Source organism: Paramormyrops kingsleyae, chromosome 3, assembly GCF_048594095.1.
Source record: "Paramormyrops kingsleyae isolate MSU_618 chromosome 3, PKINGS_0.4, whole genome shotgun sequence".
Taxonomy (NCBI): domain Eukaryota; kingdom Metazoa; phylum Chordata; class Actinopteri; order Osteoglossiformes; family Mormyridae; genus Paramormyrops; species Paramormyrops kingsleyae.
This window is the reverse complement of record NC_132799.1, coordinates 17120101-17141597: the sequence shown is the minus strand read 5'-3', so window position 1 is coordinate 17141597 and position 21497 is coordinate 17120101. Positions and strand designations below refer to the sequence as shown.

Below are 21497 nucleotides of genomic sequence, written 5' to 3'. Positions count from 1 at the left end.
TACTCGTGCCAGAAAACGGCGATGGCTAATTTATCGCCCTCATTAGCCACTGGGCAAATAATCCGTCTCCTTCGGCGGCGTGATTATTTCTCATCGCCGCGTTTCTCTGTTCGCCCCTGGGAGTGGTGGCGGGCAACGCTTCAACGCTCTCGTATGTGTGTAACGTTGTTTCTCCATAGGCCGCCAGCTCACTATCTTCAACAGTCAAACCACCATTAAGATTGGGGGCAAGGACCGCAGTCGGCCATTCCAGGGCCAGCTGTCCGGCCTCTACTACAATGGCCTCAAGGTGTTCAACATGGCACTGGAGAACGACCCCAACATCAAGATCGAGGGCAGTGTGCGGCTGGTCGGCGAGTCGCCTTCGTCCATCACGCCGCAGTCCAGCGCCACCGCCAACCGCTCAGAAACCTCCACCTCCATTGTGGAGATCACTACCACCACCGCTTCCAGTCGCCAGGGGAAGCAGCCCACACCCAGGGAGCCCCAGCAGGTCAGTCCCTTATTTCACACTTGCCCGTCTATATTCTTTAGTTTATAACTGCCTTGGAGTTTGAGTCATGCCCATGTGACGGTTGCATTTTCTCCCGGGTTTGTCCCTGTGGATACTCCAGTTTTCTTCCACAATCCAAAAGTCTGTCGTTAGACCAGTTTGCCCATATGGTGTGATAGTACCCAGTGATGGACTGACATCCCGTCTAGGATGTTCTCTATCCTGTGTTCCCTGGTATAGGCTCCATGCACACTGCAGCACTGTGTTGGAAATGGTTCTGGAAGCTGAAGGGATAATCCACTTCGTTCACCCATCCCAGTATTAGTGCATTTTCTTTCAGCAACTCGATACACACTGGATGTAGGCCGGATAGTCTCTGGCAGTAATACATTCAGCAGCTTCCCAGTGGTTCCTGAATAGCGTGACACAGAGTAAGGAAGCCTTTAAGGAAGAGGTGATTCTTTAGAGTACGTGGCCTTTAAATGTCCTGGTAGCTCATGAAAGGTTTGCAGTGTTGTAAGTGTGCAGCTGGCTCCCTGCTCCTCGGCCTCCGTAAAGGGGGGCTTACTGCTCCAGCCGCACCAAAGATAAGGCGGCCGCTAAGCCTGACTGTCAGCTGCATGCCATGTTAAAGTGATCACACATGGGCCAGATTCTGTGTCGTCAGCATGGGTTGGGTTCTGTGTCGTCAGCATGGGTTGGGTTCTGTGTCGTCAGCATGGGTTGGGTTCTGTGTCGTCAGCATGGGTTGGGTTCTGTGCCATCAGCGTGGGTTGGGTTCTGTGTCGTCAGCATGGGTTGAGTTCTGTGTCGTCAGCATGGGTTGGGTTCTGTGTCGTCAGCATGGGTTGGGTTCTGTGCCATCAGCGTGGGTTGGGTTCTGTGTCGTCAGCATGGGTTGGGTTCTGTGCCATCAGCGTGGGTTGGGTTCTGTGTCGTCAGCATGGGTTGAGTTCTGTGCCATCAGCGTGGGTGGGGTTTTGTGTCGTCGGCATGGACTAGATTCTGTGTAGGTCAGCATGGGCTGGGTTCTGTGTCGTCAGCATGGGTTGGGTTCTGTGTCGTCAGCATGGGTTGGGTTCTGTGCCATCAGCGTGGGTTGGGTTCTGTGTCGTCAGCATGGGTTGAGTTCTGTGCCATCAGCGTGGGTGGGGTTTTGTGTCGTCGGCATGGACTAGATTCTGTGTAGGTCAGCATGGGCTGGGTTCTGTGTCGTCGGCATGGGTTTGGTTCTGTGTCGTCAGCATGGGTTGGGTTCTGTGTCGTCAGCATGGGTTGGGTTCTGTGTCGTCAGCATGGGTTGGGTTCTGTGCCATCAGCGTGGGTTGGGTTCTGTGTCGTCAGCATGGGTTGAGTTCTGTGTCGTCAGCATGGGTTGGGTTCTGTGTCGTCAGCATGGGTTGGGTTCTGTGCCATCAGCGTGGGTTGGGTTCTGTGTCGTCAGCATGGGTTGGGTTCTGTGCCATCAGCGTGGGTTGGGTTCTGTGTCGTCAGCATGGGTTGAGTTCTGTGCCATCAGCGTGGGTGGGGTTTTGTGTCGTCGGCATGGACTAGATTCTGTGTAGGTCAGCATGGGCTGGGTTCTGTGTCGTCAGCATGGGTTGGGTTCTGTGTCGTCAGCATGGGTTGGGTTCTGTGCCATCAGCGTGGGTTGGGTTCTGTGTCGTCAGCATGGGTTGAGTTCTGTGCCATCAGCGTGGGTGGGGTTTTGTGTCGTCGGCATGGACTAGATTCTGTGTAGGTCAGCATGGGCTGGGTTCTGTGTCGTCGGCATGGGTTTGGTTCTGTGTCGTCAGCATGGGTTGGGTTCTGTGTCGTCAGCATGGGTTGGGTTCTGTGTCGTCAGCATGGGTTGAGTTCTGTGCCATCAGCGTGGGTGGGGTTTTGTGTCATCGGCATGGACTAGATTCTGTGTAGGTCAGCATGGGCTGGGTTCTGTGTCGTCAGCATGGGTTGGGTTCTGTGTCGTCAGCATGGGTTGGGTTCTGTGCCATCAGCGTGGGTTGGGTTCTGTGTCGTCAGCATGGGTTGAGTTCTGTGCCATCAGCGTGGGTGGGGTTTTGTGTCATCGGCATGGACTAGATTCTGTGTAGGTCAGCATGGGCTGGGTTCTGTGTCGTCAGCATGGGTTGGGTTCTGTGTCGTCAGCGTGGGTTGGGTTCTGTGTCGTCAGCATGGGTTGAGTTATGTGCCGTCAGCGTGGGTGGGGTTTTGTGTCATCGGCATGGACTAGATTCTGTGTCGTCAGCATGGGTTGGGTTCTGTGTCGTCAGCATGGGTTGGGTTCTGTGCCATCAGCGTGGGTTGGGTTCTGTGTCGTCAGCATGGGTTATGTTCTGTGCCATCAGCGTGGGTTGGGTTCTGTGTCGTCAGCATGGGTTGAGTTCTGTGCCATCAGCGTGGGTGGGGTTTTGTGTCGTCGGCATGGACTAGATTCTGTGTAGGTCAGCATGGGCTGGGTTCTGTGTCGTCGGCATGGGTTTGGTTCTGTGTCGTCGGCATGGGTTGGGTTTTGTGCCATCAGCGTGGGCGGGGTTTTGTGTCGGCGGCATGGACTAGATTCTGTGTAGGTCAGCATGGACAGGGTCCTGTGTTGTTAGTTTGGGTCGGGGCCCGTGTCATTGGCATGGTCCAGGTACTGTGTAGGTCACTGTGGGCAGGGTTGTGTTATCTACTTAGGCCGGGTTCTGTGTCATCAACGTGGGCCAGATTCTGCGTAGATCAGTGTGGGTGATGGTGTGTGTTTTCCACATGTGCAGCGTTTGCTCTACCTCAAATGGTGGATCTTTAAGTGTGGTTTGGGAAGCAGGTGACATATTTTTTTAAATCTGACGTCCTGTTGTTTGAGGCTCGGCTCTTCGCCAGAAGCTTAAAGCCGTTTCTCCGAGTGGAACCAAGCCAGACCTTCATGTCAATTTGGGGGGGGGTGACACATGATTAACGGCTTCCATGCTGAAAAGAGACTTGTTGTGAACTGAAACACGCTGCCTACATCTCAATATTCATGTAATGTCACCGGGGGTACCCATCAGCAAACGGAAGCCCCTCCCACCCAGTACCTTGTATGTTGTGTGTACGTTGTGTAGGGGTGGCAGGAGTCTGATATTGGAGTTATAGGATGCAAACAGCCACAGAGCATTTACAAATCCAATTTTTTAAGCAAACTTATTCTTTTTAAATCTAGACCCATGACCTTTCTGACCATTTAGAGTTTATCACGCGTGAAAAGGCTGACACAGGAAATCCTTAGCATTACAGGAATGCAACCCCAGCCTTGCCCAGCTGATTGATGGGGGCCAGATGTCCCTCCCCACCAGTCGGAGTGATATCACAGAGTATCCAATTAATAATTTAATAAAGCTGCCCTCTCAGGACTAAGTTCAGTTTTGTGCAGTGAAATGAATGGAAAACAGTCACAGGCCTAAACATAAGGAGGCGAGTCGCATCTCAGTGTGACAAGCCAGCCTCTCAATGTTTGTGAGACAGAGGGCGGACTGATTTTCCTGGCACTCCCTGCTGGCAGTTCTGGTCCCTGAAGCAATCTGTATAAACAGGGGCATCCTGTGATCCTGGACGAGTCCTAAGCCTTTCTCAACACCAGGAGCTCCTAGATATCATGGGGGTGGGGTCTTGTACCAGATTCTCCATATGCAAGGCTCTGTGCCTAGAGGGAGGTCGGAGGGGGTGCCATCAGCAGGTCATGGTGTCATTGTAGAACAGACAGTTAACCCCCTCTGTTCTCCCCGGCTGGTTTCTGGATCCATGAGCTGCATGTACCGATGGAGGGTGTAGACTTTGCATTAGAAGGAGATAGATATGGGAGAAATGGAAGGAGGGGCTGATGGAGAGACAGAAAGAGAGATGGAGAAAGAGGCGGAGTGAGAAATGGAGACCAAGAGAGATACAAAGAGAAAGAGAGGGAGAAAGAGGCAGAGAGAGAGAGAGTTCAAGTCAAAGAGAGAGACAGAGAGAGATGCAGAGATTCCCTTGAGTGTGGAAACTCAAGAGCCATCAGTCACTCCCCAAACTGTAAATATCAATCTCGCAAAATACAGTTTTCCCAGATCCTCCTGGCCACAGAAAGGCAGCCACAGCGGGTTATCCATGAGGGGACAAAAAAAAAATTCTAACAATCAGGGGTAATTACAACTCTAGTCATCGTGATTACAGATCGCCGTGGAAACTGGCCATGATTGATGACTGAGCGAAAAGGGTGATGATTCTGCCATATTGGTGCCTGGACATGCCAGCTTCTTGAAACAGAGCAGGTGCAAATGGAGGATGTGTACAGGCTCCAGTTGTGCTTTGTGGTAGCAGCACGTTTGGACTTTATCGTAGATGCAGAGGTGGCAATTTCAGGTCCAGAAAGTAAAAATCTAGACCATAATTTACTTTCAACCAACCATTTCAGCATAAAGAGTCACAGTCACAGAGTACTCAACTGGTTAGTTGAAACAAAATCTTGGTCGGGATTTGTACTTTCTGGACCTGAAATTTCCACTTTTGCATAGATGTTTGATACGCTAGAATCCTGTGAAGATGATGGGACATGCGCCTCTAAGACACCAACCACTTCCAAGGTGGCTAGCTTAAGCTCTGTAAAGGGTCCTAGTCATACCCTTAAGCAAGGACCTTAACTCAAATCCAACCAGTGAAAAGATCCTGCTGTATCGAAAGGGTCCTTTGCACTGAGGCATTATCTGAAACACTAATTATAGCAGTGTGTTTTTAGGCACTTGGTAACGGGAGCGTGTGCTGCTTAGGAGCATGTGACCTTGAGCTTCTTGGCAGGGCTGAGCATCTTTAAGCCGTGGCCCCGGCACCAGGCTCCGGTCTTTTCCGCGAAAGAGGGCGGGAACGGCCTTCGTCTCCCGCGAAGGCTGCGCTTCTCCAGCTGCGATTCACAATGGCTTTTAAACTGCCCGCAAACGAGCTCGCAGGAGCCGGTTAATAGCAGATTAATAGGGCGATAAAAGGAGAACAGGCTCTTCACAACGCAGACTGCATCCAGCGGCCCATCAGTCTCCTGAGTCAGCCAGCTGCTCGGTGTGGCCTCTTAGCCTAACCGCCGCTCGCACCCTTTACCACACTTTTATGGCCTCACTGAAGCTCGACCTTGGCTTCAGGTCGTGTAATTAAGTCGAGAAACTATGGGGGCGCTAAATCTGCCGGGGTGCTCTGATAAAACACCAAGGTCTGGGCCATGCCGCAAAACGATCCGGCGATGGCAAAGAGGTGATAAGAGCCGTGGCATGCGGAAGCCGCTCCGTCCAGCCCCTGTCAACGTTATCAGCTTGTATATCATGTCAGAACATTGTTTTGCTGCTTTCCAATCCAGAGGTCGTCTGCTCTAAATAAAGCCACCTTCTAGCCCGTCTCCGTGTTAGGCCCGGCTCTGTCCACAAAGAGCACTACAGGGCAGTGGGATTGAAAACCTTTTAATTACTGTTTTTCCCATTTAGTTGCTTATTTGACATTTTTTTCTCCAAAGTGACTTTCAGTTCCTACCCCTTAATACAGCTGGTCGTCTCACTGCAGCGATTGAAGCGTCCGGTTCAAGGGTACAACAGCAGGATCTGCCTCCTGGGACTTGAACAAGCAACCTTCAAGTTAGGGGCCTGTGTCCTCTCCTGTTGGTATAGATATATTTATACTAGAATTATTCCTATTAAAATAATCCAGCTGGTAGAACGCAGTGAGCCTTATTAAATGAATTAAATTTAAGTCATGCTCCCAGTCGAATCATCCTGTGAGGTACACTTTAATATCTTTTAATAAGGTCACACTTCATTTAAAAAAATGAGGTGCTGATGATTGTGGCTTTTTAAGCTGTCTGCTGTGAGACATACTGTAAGGTTGGAGAGAAGTTTGAACCCTAGTCCCTAGACAACTGTTGGTTCTTTGTGAATCTTTATGCTGTTCAGAAGTATTTGTGCCCTTCCCATGTCAAGCCACTCTATCCTCCGGTTCAAAATCTCATTTGTGGATCTCGAAGCCCAGAGGCCAAAACGCGAGTCAGCGACCCAACCAATGTACATGCATGGAGAGAGTAAGAGATATGTCCTCCAGTCAAAGACGCTCGCTCGAACAAAAATGGAGGCTCCGGCCGGCAGCCCGTGTCCCTCTGAGACTTATCCGTCCACCCTGTGGTGAGACGGGAAGATCCTCATTTAATTCGATCATCTGGCTCTTTTTCTCTTATCTCCCAATAACATATTTAGCTGGATGCCACTTTCCTCTGTTATATAACCCCTTGAGTTTGACAGCCCGCAAGGCCGCAGTGGAAAAAGTTATGTGCTGGTAAAATCCAGAGAGCAGAGAGGGACTCGGTACAGGGGAAAAAAAAGAAACACCGGGAGATGCATTTTTGACTCTGCGTCCGCACAGCTGTGGCGATACGCTCTTCAGCAGCCACGTCTTCGAGGTTAAGCCCCGTCCGGATCAGCTGACCCCCGGCGCGCCATGGGCGAGACGCGTCTCGCCTCTGCCTCATCTCCGCCAGCACCAAGGGACGTGATGAATATGCACGATGAAGTTTCACACCCCCACCCTCACCCCCCGTGAGATGATACCAATGAAATATTAATCAGCTGCAGTTTACTGTGGATCGTTTGTCTGGTGGCACTGCTTGGCTACAGCACTGTGGACACCAGACTCTGTGTGTGGCCCCCGGAAAGCCAGTCTCGCCCCCTTAGCTGAGCGTTTCAAATAGGGAAACGCATCATTTGAAACAAATTATTTTGTGTCTTTCTGTGAACATTAATGACTCTCATGAAAGCAGATAAGTGTGCCCCCTAGTACTTAATATACATGTAAATCTGCATACAGATTACTCCAACTCTGCATGTATATATACATGACATATCATAGAAAACCAGCTCAGCATGGATTCCCATTTGCGGTTTTCCGTTGGGTGTGGCAGACAAGCAAGAATACACAGAGCCAGATTTCATGCAGAATTTGGCAAGTTTGATGAGGAGAGGGGGCGGGGATTTGACTGAGGATGGACCAGGTCCTCACTCAAGGTTGTCCAGGGACAACCACCTCAAACAGCCATTTTGTCACACTGTTTTTGGTGCTGCACTCCTTCCTTGCTTGGTGGTGTTTCTGACTTCTCCTAGAGGCAAAGCCATTCAGTGCAGTAATAAGGAGTCATCTTCCAGTAATGAAACCGCCATTGTTTGGCTAGGGCTTGTCATGGGTCGTACCAACTGCCTTTGTTTGGCTAGGGCTTATCATGGGTCGTACCAACTGCCAGCCTTCTCAGGGAGGGTCATGCATACACTGGGTGAGTGTAGCCTTTACTATGCTTCAGTAGACCAGACTTTTGGGTGCACCAGGCTGCTTCATTCTAACACTTCTGTAATGTTTTTAAAATCTGCCTTCATGTTCCCATCTAATTTTTTCGCTAAGATGTAAGACCACCCCTTTGTAGTGCTTGAAGGATTGTCCCCTTTCTTTTAAATATATCTGCCATTCTGGTCTCACAGGCATGAATAATGGAAGGCCAATGCGAGAGTGAAGCAGACACGTTGACTGATGGGGTTAGAAGATAAATAAAACTCAACAAAACACACTTGTTCCTTCTGCCTTGCCATGCAAGGTTTCGACAGGAGGTGACAGAAGTGTCATTTTTTGCTGTTCTTTCTTCTCTTTGGCTTCTCATTCACTCCATTTTCGGACTAATATCAGTCTGATAATCTCACTGAGAGAATAAAAGTATAATGTCTAAAATGGAGCTACTGAGTCAGTCTCAGTCAATTGAGGTGATGTGCCTTTTCCGTTGTGTTAAGTCATTCTGTTCCATCGTGCCTGGAGGAGGTCATGTTAGCTTGTAATAATCAAGAAAATCTCTGTACAAATCACCCAACGCCAGTTCAGCGATCCTCTCGTCCATGTAGCCACTGACGTTTCCACCCCCCCGCTCGACCGTATGATCCATCTGACTGATGAGCACAGAAGTATAAACCACACATCTGTTAAATATCTGGGTTTCGGCTCTTGGATGTCCAACACCCTATTAGACATGAGAATGGTATAGGATTGGGGGGTCAAGTGGCAACGTGATTGGACAAGAGGGATCAACGGACAAGCGGTCAAGCCGATGACTGACCTGTTCTCTTCTTTTGCCCCTCATCTCCACTCACCCGCCGTCTCCTCCCAGGCAGCTCAGACAATTGGTTGCGCTGCTCCTGCCTTTATTTAATACTATAACAACACATCAGGATCATTTTGCTTACTGTGTCAATGCTCATTAAAGATATCACACTTAATTACGGCAGCTTGGAGAGGAGCGTGAATGGCATCCCTTATCTCCTACGATTGGCACCGGCAAGTAGTCAGAGGCAGTCGGTATGAGGATCCTGCCTTTTGGATGCACATGAGGTCTCAGCTTCCTTTCCACTGTGAATTTACTCACCAGGTACGTTTTCGGTTTGGGTACATATCCCTGAAATGTAGCCCCGCAGCTCACTGGTCGGCACCATGGCCTCGCATCATCAGGTTTATGGACAGTGGTGGCTCAGCAGGCTAAGCCTCTCTGCCCATGATCAAAAGCACGTCGGTTTGAGCCCTGGCCTCAGCAGAACAGTCACATGTCTGTGGGCCCTTGAGCGAGACCCTTGACCCCCAGCTCCAGGGGCCTTGCGCTTTGGCTGACCCTACACCGTGACACCCAAGCTATGGAGGGCAAGATAGGGATTTATCATTGTGGCTGCAGTTAGCTGGAGTACGCTCGTACCCTGTGCATGTTCAGCGGTCACGCCGTCCAAGGTGTCCCCATCCTCATGCCTTGCAGGTCTGAGATCCAGAAATCACCAGAACCCTGTAATAGATGTACTGATTGATGGGCACTTATGTAACAGTGCTGGGATATGTTTTTATATGTAAAAACAGTGAAGAGCTAGATTCTATAGACTGCTAGACACAACTCACCTCAGCTTCCATCTGAAGAAGGCAACAGTGACCCACAGTTTCTTGCTGCGCAGCCCGAATGATTAATGATGTGTAAAGTAGACAGTAAATAAAAACCCAACACAGTTTAGCATGACAGTTACTTTCACACCTCACCAATGTTTCTGTCCACTACCTGTGGTTGTCAACGAACGTTCGAATTCACAAAACACAAACCCGTGGCTGGCAAGGTCTGGGGTTTTTTCCTTGACACCTCAGCCAGCAGACGCTTGAGTATTTATGGTATGAAAGGACTCTTTCCTGTTGACGCCAGTGGAGAATCGCCTGATGCACTTGAGCATTCTGGAAAAGCACCACATTTTACGAACTTGCTTCAAACATAAAGAGAACAAGACTTTCAAAGTCATTCACTCTCTATTGAATGTGGAGAATCCATTTTATCTAAAATAAAGGCTTAATTAGTCTGTAATAGCAGTTACATATTTACAAAGTCATTACATCTTCTCTTTCTCACCTAAACAGCTAATTCTTCTCGCTACATTTTTAGTGGGAGGACAAATAACTCAACTGACATATCTCTACAGCCAGTTCTGTCATCTTGCTATTGACCCACTTTTCCTCCTCCTCTGTCAAACCATCCAGCACGTGCCCCACCACCCCACCAAAGGTTGTCTTCCCTCTGCATCATCTGCGCTGGCTTCTGTCAGCTTACCTTTCCTGGGAAACCTCGATTTCAAACATAAAGCCCAAAAAACAACATTAAGAATAGATCTAAAACAACCCATGCTCACATACATGAAATATATATGTCCCTGTGTGTTTAGTGTGTGTGCGCTTTGCTGAGGGTGCTATGCTGTGTTAATTTACTGGCACGTTGCTACGCAGAACAACATCACAAATGGGGCAACGCCGATTACTGTAAGTCTCTCTCAGTCATTGAAAATGCGGAAAAACGGAGCACGTGTGGATGCAGAGCTTTGCTTGTTCCCCGTGTTTGTAAAAGGTCACCCGTTTGCCCTTAAAACCAAAAGTGCCATTGTGCCATTGTTTAGTTGCTTTTCTCATCCAACTGAATTAATGGCCTTTGTCTCTCCTCAATCCAGCCTTTGGAGAGGAATGAACTGAAACACACATCTATAATTAGGGCTGACCTACATGTGGATTATTCTGCACCGCCCCAGCTCAGCCCATCGGCATCCCCAACACGTTACCTGGGCGCTACACTTCCCAGCCATCTTGGTTTCATTAGTTTGGTTTCAACCCTGTACACTTATTCCTGTGAATAATTCTGGGTGTTATAAGCCAGCCCGTGGTGGCTCTCTTTCGCTGGGCGTGAAACGCAGAAGGACGTCTCAATTTGAGGATGAGCTCAGGCAGAGATCCAGCCGGAGCACCTTGCTGCAGGCTGCTATCCAGCCTGTTATTAATTCAGACAGCCATATGGTCATTGACGACCTCTGCGTCGTACTGGGATTCACGATGTCACCGAGACCCAGGCAGTTTCTGCTGTGGACGTGCTGGTTCTGGGCGTTCGGGGGAGTACTTTCAATACCAATTTAATGTTGGCCCGTCACACTCTGCCCTGCCATGGGAGAGGCTTTAGTGACTCCACGGTCTCTGTTTGTCTTTAGGCTTGTACAGTATATATTCTGATCCAGTCACCAAACGTATGGGTTTAAACCCTGGTCTGGACCCTAACCCCCCACTGCATTGATTCTTAACTATTTTTGTTCTAGGTAAAACTCTGGACCAGCTAGTGATTATTAGTTATTCATAGATGCACAGGAGATGTTTTAGTCATACATGGAATACACCATTTGGAGTTATGGGTAATGGAGGTGAATGGGGGCAAGTATGTCTCTATAACCCTTACGTCCTGGGGTATTGTTTGCCTCCATTCCATGAATCCTTCCGCTCCAGACTCCTTGAGTCTGACTGCTCTTGCTGTCTTTGTATGTCCTGCACTCCCCATTCTCATTAAGTGACGTGGCTCCTCCCATGCACGTTACACTCCCTTGTGATTATAGCACCTTCTGCGCCTTTTAATTAATCGAATTATGAGGAAGAGTGTGGCAGGAGCATGCTCTCGTGACAGAAAGCAGAAGCGAAAGGCACTCCCAGCAGTGAGCAGATCCATAGCTCAGCGTCAATATAGGTTATAGTGGAGCCGTTAGCTGCGGGTTTAAAGTACAGTCGTGCCACTGGGTTTGGAAAACGGCTTGTCAGCGATGTGAGGCAGAGTGTGGCACTTCCAGCCACACCGTGGGCTGGGGCTCCATCGATCCAGCTGGATCAATACCTGCGACTCCTTTTTTCTAAACCCTTTTTTCGGTTTGTGGTTTTTTCTCTCTCATAATTCTATGACCGCTGGTATTTTAAGGGCCACCCAGGCCCGTGTCGGCATTGGCAGCTGAGAAATACGGCCAGGATTGATCAGAGCGTCGGTAAACAGCCACGGTGCTGCCAGGGCCTCCTGTCAGAGGGAACCCAAAAAAGCATCATCAGCTGTAGAGATGATCTGGCTCAAATTATAAAAATTGTTAAATAAACGTATCAGACAGCTTTCTGAACAGACAATGAGAAAGCTGTCTGGGGTCTTGGACAGGTGGAGTATCATGTGGTCTTGGAAAAGAGGCTCCCTTCACAGCTGTGGTCTTCCCTCTTGGTCACATTTGCTTGAGTTTTGTGAGGAGTCCCCCTGTCTCATTATTTCTTCTCGATGATATGAGCCTCTAATGCATGAATTTGGTGATTCAGTATCTCTGGATGCCAGTAAAGCCTTCTGTCAAATATCCGCTACATTAGTAAACCTCATCTTGGAAAAAGTGCTGTGTACAAGTCCCAGGGAACCTGCTGTTGTACCCATGAATAAGTTGTCTACCCCAATTTCTAAATTAAAAGTACAGATTAACAAAAAGTTGTTTCTTATCATCAGTGTTTCAGAAGCAAGTAGCACAATGGTTAAAGCCTTATGCAATTTAAACACTGAAATTATAATTTGGATAATTTTGCAGAGTAACTAAACAGGAATATAAGTATGATAGTATTCCAATGTGGATTTTAAAAAAATGTTTGTTTATGAACTCTGATAAATCATATTCAAGGTATAATGTGTCATTTTTAAATTGGATTTTTTTTAATGAATACATGCATTTACAGGTTAATGTTGTGTTAATTTTCATTTACTTATTTTTATATTTCTGAATGTTTGTGCACCATTGTGATAAGATGTCGACCCTCTTTCAGAAATGGAAAATCCATATCAAGCCAGACAGCTTTTAAAACATACGAAATACCTTTAAAATTAGGATGCTAAAGTCTCTTTCAGTGACAGATGACATGCCTAAAACCTCCATTAAATGTTGTACCACCAGCAGGAATTATTAATTAATTAGGTGAGCTTTCACAGATGACAGGAATTATGTTTTTTTCCCTTCATATTCGCTGCTTTTCCATATCATTTCCTGACAGAAATTAGCATGCATCTGCAACATGTTTATTTCTTATGTAAATGGGATTCCTTGTTATGGCGTGAGCCAGTGTTTCTCCGAGGTTTCAATAATAAATTAGGCGTCTGAGCTCAGATCACAAGTCGCATAATAGGCGTCGCTTCCTCAGTCTGTGACCTGGTGCCTGTTCGGGAACAATTTCCAAAAGCTAAGCTTTGCTGTTCTTATTTCGTTCAGGACTGGTTTTGAAAAGGGATTCTTCTTATTGAGGGCCGAAGAAGACACAAGCTACAGACTAAAAAAAATAGGGTTTGGATGTATTAAATACTGGCAGAAGTATGAGATGCACATGCAGGCGAAATTTAGTGCAGGAAGATTGCCTACATCATGGAGGAAAAACAAACACTGTTAGTACCATTTTGACGCCTCAAATTTGAAAACGGCAGTAAATTGTGGTTTGGAGGAACCGTCCAAAACAAGCCATTACCAGGGAGGAGGAAGAAAATCAATGCGATTGCTTTCACTCCGCCTTAAACTCTGTGACCTTGGATATTCTTTGTAAACACTACTATGAAAAGCTTTCTCACTCTGAGAAAAGGGGGGGAAAAAACAATCTCCCCCTTTCAGTAAAGGCTTTTTTTAGTGCAATTTCCAGCAGCATCACACCAGGGAGGGATTCTCAATCTCGGTTGGGGCTTGAACACGAACAGACATACGATGGAAAAAGGAGACCAGGAGACTGGGATGGAGCATGGGACAGGCACGGTCGGGATTACTGTGTCAATTCTGGCTTAGTAATTAGAATCGGTAAACCCACTCAACGACGCCTGGCAGACTCAACTAATCCAGCCTGTTTTCTTAGCTGAAGAAGATGACAAAGGGGCCTCCTTTTCTTGCCAGTAAGGGCAGCTACTCATTGTTCCTGAGTGCGACGCTAGAGCCACATGTATGCAGCCATGCAGCATGTGGACATTCCTGCCGCACAGCTGAGATTCATTCCCAATCCCTGAAACGTCATGAAGGAAAGGACTGACTTCTCTTTCAAAAAAACAGACTGTAACCTGGGGGGTTGCTTGGCATTCAAATTCCATCAGAATCGCTTGTAAGAGACACAGACAGCCACGTTGACATTTTACTGTAATCAGAAGTCCATCGTCTGCATGGAAATGCAGGAGGATGCTTAAGTGATCAAGACTGAGTGCCCCCCAGCCCCCCAACTTGGGTATCAGATTTACTTCGGTGTCCTCTACATCATTATGCTTGACGTTGTATTACTAGCAATGTATGTTTTCCGTAAAGACAAAATAATTTCCCAAGCGCCATATTCTCCCCATAAGACTTGACAAGTCGTGGGAAATAGCAGGGTGGGAGTAATGTGACTTAGAATGCCATTGTGTGGCATAATTAAATGGCATTAAAATTCCTGCTTTGTGACTCTCATAATCTCCCTGAGAGAATTCCGAGGCGCTGACCGCCTTCCTTTCAGACAGATACCTCCATTACAAACCTGCTTGTGGAGAATAATTTCATGAATTTAGTAAAATATATGGATATTTCAAGATAAGTGGTAAGCCACAACTGGAGATGTTGGTTTTGTTTTTTGAACTCTGTTCATCAGGCTGATTTTTCTGTAAAAAATTAATTGGAAAAACATTTTTTCAGAGTACTTTAAACCCCAGGATGTTGGAGGAGGGGATGTTTTACTCGACTGTGAGCAGGGCTCCTCTCTGTCATCGACACGCCGTCTCTGACCTCGCCATCCACCCCCCTGAGTTTTTCTATGCGGGTCATTGGTCCATGGCACACGCGTGTGGGCGGTCCTCACCCGGGTCGGCATTGACGGATGACAGTGGGAGCAATATCAATGACCTGGGGCTGTCCCTCTGGCCAAATCCATCTCCCCATCCCAGGGCCTGTCCTTCACCCCCCCACCCCCATACTCTCAAGCTGTAACTTTCTCCCCTGTTTAAAAGTCAGATGTAGACACCGAGGGGCATAAATCATAACAGGCAGTGTTATTTTAACATATCCATAGCCCCCCAGCCAGACTAAGATTACTTTCCTCCTCTTTCAGCTTTTTGGGTGGGTTTGGTACAGTTGGTGTTAACGTCCTGAGTATTCTGATGATTGTTTGGTCCGCTGGAGCCCTCCCGGCCCGCCACGCCCCTCGCTTGTATTAGCCGCAAAGGTGCAGTCTGCCGGCTAGTGGGCACACAGTGTGACTAGTCCTGGCTGCACACTGTTTACGGTGACGCCGCTTTTAAATAACAGAGTGCTGCTCGAGAAGGGGGCGTACAGGCAGAAGGTATATATTACATCGTGGGGACACAAAAAATCTGTAATTTGGATGATTTTTTTTTCATCCCTTCAAAGGGAAGCTCAATTTTATAAGTGTTTGACTGCTGGGTAGGCACTAAGGTTGTCATTGTTGGAATTAGGGTTATGCCCACAGAAATAAATAGACAGTCCCCATAAAGATATGAATACAAACGTGTGTGTGTGTGTGTGTGTGACAGAGAGAGAAGGCCTCAGATCTGGCTTTCCCACAACGCGCTTTGCCCCAAAAGGCACACACACGGAATCCTTTTAACGAGGCTGTATATGGAAACATGTCTGAATATGTATGAGTGACAAGTGGGATTTAGCTACTTTTTAAGCCATCTGTCAAAAAATCGTTTTAACTTGTACATAAAGCACCACAATAGCTTAGTGCCTCTAACACTCCCCCCCCCCAGGGTAGCTGGGGGGGTCTCTTCAGTGATGTCAAAGGGTAACCTTACGAAGAGCAGGGCCAGGTTCCAGGGCATGATGAGACCGCAGAGCGGATCTGTGGCCGTGCTCCTTCAGGATGGTGAGATTCCTCTCCCGATGCTGCCACCAGCTCTGAAGGTGGGGCCTGTTTATCACACCTCCCCCCCACCCCCTCGGGGCTGGCTGGGGTGCTGGCTGTCTTTCTTTATTTGCCTTAATTAATCTGACGGTTTGTTTGTTTCCTCGCCATCCCCCTGTAATAGCTTTCTCGATAGCCCTCCCTTTTTTCATAATGTACAGCCCATCAATAATTCATCCCACCGACTGTATCCTTCTGTGTGATTAGTGATTGCCACAGACAAATTACCTCCCTTGTGGGGGCCTGTCAGCACTTCTCCCCATCCCCTCCGCTGGCATCAATGCCACCAGGAGGACAGAACGATATGGAAGGGGAAGGGATTAAATGATTTACCACCCCCCCCCCCCCCCCCCCCAGTTCCCACTCACACACTAAGAGCACAGATGCTAGCTTCCACTTTTATTTTGGTTGGTTAACTCTAGGCCGACAGAAAATGTTGTGGCCGGGGGAGGGGGGGCTCCAGAGAGATCGCTCAACTAGGAAGGTTAGGATCATGTCTGCCACCTGCAGGTACGCATTATGCGTTACTACCGATGATATGGTAGTTGGGCGTAATTGGCAGGCGGCACGTTGAACCGTGTGTTTGATGTTGTTCTGCACAGGTGTCCCCCCAGTAAGCGAGGGGGATGGGTTATCATGTCTACCCGAAAAACTTGTTTTGCTAAAGACAGTAAAACCTACGTTTCCTACAGTCACTGGCCTCGGCTCTGCCTGCTCCCGATTGGCCGACTCCAGTCAGCTGATGGACCCCTCCTCCTCCTGGACTCACAGCCCTCTCCACCCTCCCACCTGCTCCATTTATCTCCATTTACAATTTATCTTCTCCATCTCCAGGCCCCAAGCTGGAGGTCTCCCTTCGCCTTTATTGATTCAGGTGGAGGTATTGAATGCTTAGTGTTTCCATTACCAGCTAGGAAGGCTGGGCTGGGAGCTGGCATGTGGGGGGGGGTCATCCTTGCATGGATGTAAATATCTTGCCTTCAGTTTAGCTTCAATGCCATGCAAGTCCATGTGTTTGGTGGGGATTTGGGGGAGGGGGGGTGGCTGGACTGTGGAGCTCAGATAACTAGCTGACGGACTCCTCCTTTGTTTCTGTCCTTTCAAAGCCTCCTCTTTTCACCAGCATTCACACTTGCACTCTTTTCAATTGGCTTTCGTGCCGCACATTGATTTCCAGAAGGGTTTAGAATAAGAAATGTTTTCCTTTGCCCTGAAAGCTCATCATTTAGAGCTCATTGGCCAGTAATGAGTGACTCTAACATGTCACCTGGAGCGGCAGTGGCGTGGCCTTAACGGCTTGCATTTGTAATTAAATTCAATCACTGTGGGGTGGGCCGTTGTGATCCAAGACCTCCAAGGGATGAGTGCATCATGACCTGAAAAGGTGGATCTCTGGAATTGTTTGCACCACCTAATGTAGCGGGGGGCTTGCATGAAAAAATACACACCTGATTCTCCCAGGGGGCAACTCCAAAGACCTGATGTGGGCAGCATCCAGAACTGAGAATAGACTTGCACTGCATCTCTTATTTTTCCGGGGGTGGGGGAGGGGTGGTCAGTTCTGGGAAGCATTTGGGGATGATGTGTGAGTTGCTTACGGACATGTGCTATTCCTGCGTTTTTTTCGATGGCACCTTCCCGTTACCGACATGCCACCGGCATGGGCTGCTTAATATGCCAGTTGGGTGCAGAAGACAGCCAGGCTCCATAGCGCTCCTCAGTTCCCAGCAAGCTTTGGTGACCTCACCCGCTGTTCTGGGCGTAGGTGCTACTCCTCTGTCATGTTCCATGCAAAGGTTACGTGCGGGAAGAGGGCCAGCATCCGTTAATCTTTCCGGCAGTGGGGTTTATATTAGGATAACAAGTACTGTGCCACTGACCTGCGTCGTCGTGGGAACAGTTGTCACAGCAAAAGGCAAAGTCAAGGGGCAGTTAGTGCAGAGTCTGCCTTTTTCCCTCTCACCGGTTCTTTCCTTTCCTCTCCTAACGGATTTAAATGGATCTGTTTGCAATGGTAGGCGGCCGGATCATCGTGACCCTTTCTGATGCAATTGAGAAAGCAGGAGTGACCTGTGTGAGAAAAACCACGGATTAATGTCCAGCCCGCCCCTTGATTGGCTGAAGCAAGCAGTGAGTGCTGTATTACCCAGATGTAAAGCTCTTCAAGCCCGAGTTCCACAGCTACAATTGTGGATCCGTTAACCTGCAGACAGCCAAAATAATCGACTGACATGAGCCATAATACTGCAAACACTCCTGTCTGCTCAGTGATGTGTCAGTGCTGTCAACTGGAGGCTTTTCAGTCCTTAGATGTTTTTGTAACATCAACAAATTCTAAAAAACCAGATTTGAAACATAGTTAATGTAATTAATTATGTAATGTAATTCATAAAAAGGAATATAGATGTTTCTATGCTAGTACCCTGTACTGTATGCTAGTATAGAGTACTCTAAGATAGGACCATGTACGGTAAGCTAGCACTGTATACTGTAAGCTAGTATCCTATATTTTAAGTATTGTGTCCTCTGAAGTAGTACAGAGATCTCTATGGTAGAACCCTGAACTATAAACGTGTGCCATGTTCTCCGTGGTAGTGCGGTTTACTGTATGATAGTGGCATGTACAGTACTGCCGTGAACTGTAAGATAGGGACAAGAACTTTAAGACAATACAGAGTATTGTAAGGTAGTACCCTGTATTGCAATTTAAAGTAGTCTTTACTGTAATCTAAGGCAGTGTTTCTCAACCCAGTCCTCGGGGAACCCCGGACAGTCCACGTTTTTGCTTCCTCTCCCAGCGCACCTGTACCAGGTATTCGGCGTGCTATTGTGGTGCTGGGAGCTGGGCGGGAGCAAAAACGTGGACTGTCCAGGGTTCCCTGAGGACTGGGCTCGGAAACACTGATCTAAGGTACCTTTTACTGTAAGATAGTGGCATGTACTATAAGATAGTAGAGAGTACTCTAAGGTAATATTATGTGCTTGAAGCTCGTACCCATTACCGTAAGCTGGTGCTGTGAGGCGGTTATTTGTTAGGCGGGCCTCTTGTATTATCCTCTCTGTGATGCCCTCCGACTCTGATGTGGGCCCCCTGTGAAATAAATGAGTAATAGGCTGTAATATTACAGTGACAGCCCTGTGCCGGGGAGGAATGTACACCATACACACAGAGGCCAGGCTTGTGACATTTATATCACGATGCGCACTGATGACCGTGGCCGCCAGGGAGCTGCCTTAATGTGACAGACTGCCAGCGTTTACCATGTGATGGTCACATGACGCTGTGCTCTGGGTACTGCTGTGTTCTTACTGCATATTATGTGTCACCTTGTAGCTGTAGTAACTCTGTATCCCTGCACTACAATGACTGGGAGTGTGCACATGCTGGGGGAAAAAGATATACTGATATACTGTGAACAAACTGGCATTGCATTTTTTTGTTTTTGTTTGTGTGTGTGTGTGTGTATGTGTGTGTATGTGTGTGTGTGTGTGTATTTATACACTATCAGTCAAAAGTATTTGTACACCACAGGTTTTTACCACTTTTCCATTTCTTTCATAAACTGCAGATTGTTTTATTCTTGTTAAGCATTAGAAAGTTCAGTGACCAACTAAATGAAAATATAAGTCAAATAAAACAAGTTTTCTTTATAATATGGAAAGAGAATGTAACAGTGTGTGTCAGACATCATATTAACTGGTTGAGTGGTGATGGCAGAGTCACATTCCAGGCTGTCCTTTGACTTTAAATGTACAAGTTATCTATTTCATCTCATGAAACAGAGCAGTATTTAATGTCCATTGTAGAAAAAATGCCTTGAATTTTCTCTGCTGTTATAACTGCTAGAGGAAGTTACTTTGATGAATAAAGGTGCTCAAATGGTGAAAATACTATAAATTTATTTGTTAGCAAAGAATATTGAGTATATTTTAAATAAACGTTAAGTGAATAACAAGCAATGTAAAAAATCTCAGTGTGTGCAAAAACTTTTGACTGGTAGTGTGTGTGTGTGTGTGTGTGTGTGTGTGTGTGTGTGTGTGTGTGTGTGTGTGTGTGTGGGTTTGCATAGATCACATTTGAGGACCAAATTGTCCCCAAAAACCTGAAATTTCCCTACTTTTGGGGACATCTTTTGAGGTCCCCATTTGGATAACCTCAGTTTTAGAAAAATCTGTGAATGCAATCAAAAAAGTAAAAAAGTCTTGTACAGTGGTACCTCGGTTCTCGAACTCGAAAGTCGAACAAACCAGATTGACCTAGAACTCGATCTGAATATCAGAAGTTGAACCGTGAACGCTGACCTAATATAAATTGTACGCGCCAGGAAATGAGTCATACTACAATGCAATTCTTACTTGAATGCCTTCTTCACAGACTGGACGATTAACCAAATAAAGCAGCGCAATATTACAGTAACTAACAATAAATAAACCACTAACTTACATGTACTATTAGAGCATTTATGTCATTTATTTAAACTTTATTTTACCAGGTAAATTAACTGAAAACCAGTTCTCACTGCTTTACGTGATATTCGGGAGAAATAGTAGATTACGCATCGGAACTGCCTGGGATACAAACGTCATGCGTGTAACTAAACTCTTCAGCCAATAAGGGCAAAGGTGTGTCGTCACGGAGGCGGTTCCAGTTTGTGCAGCCGGGTGAGAGGTTGCAATGCATCTAACCGTAATGCATTACGTCAGGATCAGAATGCGTTGCTTTAAGCCAGCGCTGTAAGCAAGTCGAACGCACCCAGTGACCGGACTGGGGAAACAAACTGAAACGTGGACTTAATACAGAGTACTAAGGACAACAACCAGAAACAGCTGATCACACGGGGATCCCACACAAGGTTAACGAGAGGGCCTGGCACACAGAAGGAGCGGACGATCGGGGCAGGACAGGGGTAATGTTGGGATAAGATCTTTATCGTTTTGGAAGCCATTAAGAAAAAAATGCTCTTCTTGTTTTATCCTGTTAATTTTGTGTTTAAATGCTTTAAAAAAAAAGAAAGAAAGAAAAAAAAAACATATTTAGGTGTAATTTTGGGGGGCCGGGAACCAATTAATTGGTTTTCCATTTTTTCTTATGGGAATAATTCGATCAGAACTCGAACTTTTTAGGATTCGATCTGGGGTCCGGAACGGATTAAATTCGAGAACCGAGGTACCACTGTATTTGGGTTGGTTACTTATGGTTAAGGTTAGGGATGGGTAGGGGTTAAGGGTGTCGTGATTAGGATTATGGTTTTCCCCATAGAAATTAATGGATGGTCCCCATTTAGATGTATGTGTGTATGTGTGTGTGTGTGTGTGTGTGTGTGTGTGTGTTTGTGTGTGTGTGTGTGTGTGTGTGTGTATGTCTTTGGTATGCCATGCACAAAATCATAGCTTTTTTTTTATTCAAAGAGATGGGAAGATACTGAGGATGACATCCAGTTGTATTTATTTAAATGGCCAGGGAGGTCTGTGTTGTCGGGGCCTTTATGCTAGTGCTCCTCATTTTTCTCCTGGTCTACATCAGAGATTTCACACACCTTGCTGAAGGTCCACCACTGCACAGCTGGCCAGCTCTGTTGGAGGGCGGGTGGGTTGCGTAGCCAGCACACCAGGCACAGCCCTGAGTAGCACGAAGCTCCCGCGTCGTCCTTGTCTGCCTTGTGCCTTCTACTGAAAGGGCTGACAGCTTCGAAAAGTAATAGCAGTCAAATTCAGAAGGGAAGCTATGGTTCTCCTAAACGTTTCTCAGCGG

At 47.2% G+C, this 21497-nt stretch overlaps 1 protein-coding gene across 24 annotated transcripts in view; it reads left to right on the top strand.

Moving 5' to 3' along the window:
- Nucleotides 1-21497, top strand: part of LOC111848816 (neurexin-1a) — a 249977-nt gene that overhangs the window by 208319 nt on the left and 20161 nt on the right. For all 24 annotated transcript variants that reach the window (XM_023821107.2, XM_023821125.2, XM_023821124.2 and 21 more), the window contains one exon: nt 180-493. In XM_023821107.2, the coding sequence (XP_023676875.1) occupies nt 180-493 (314 nt within the window). The remainder of the gene's footprint in view (nt 1-179; nt 494-21497) is intronic.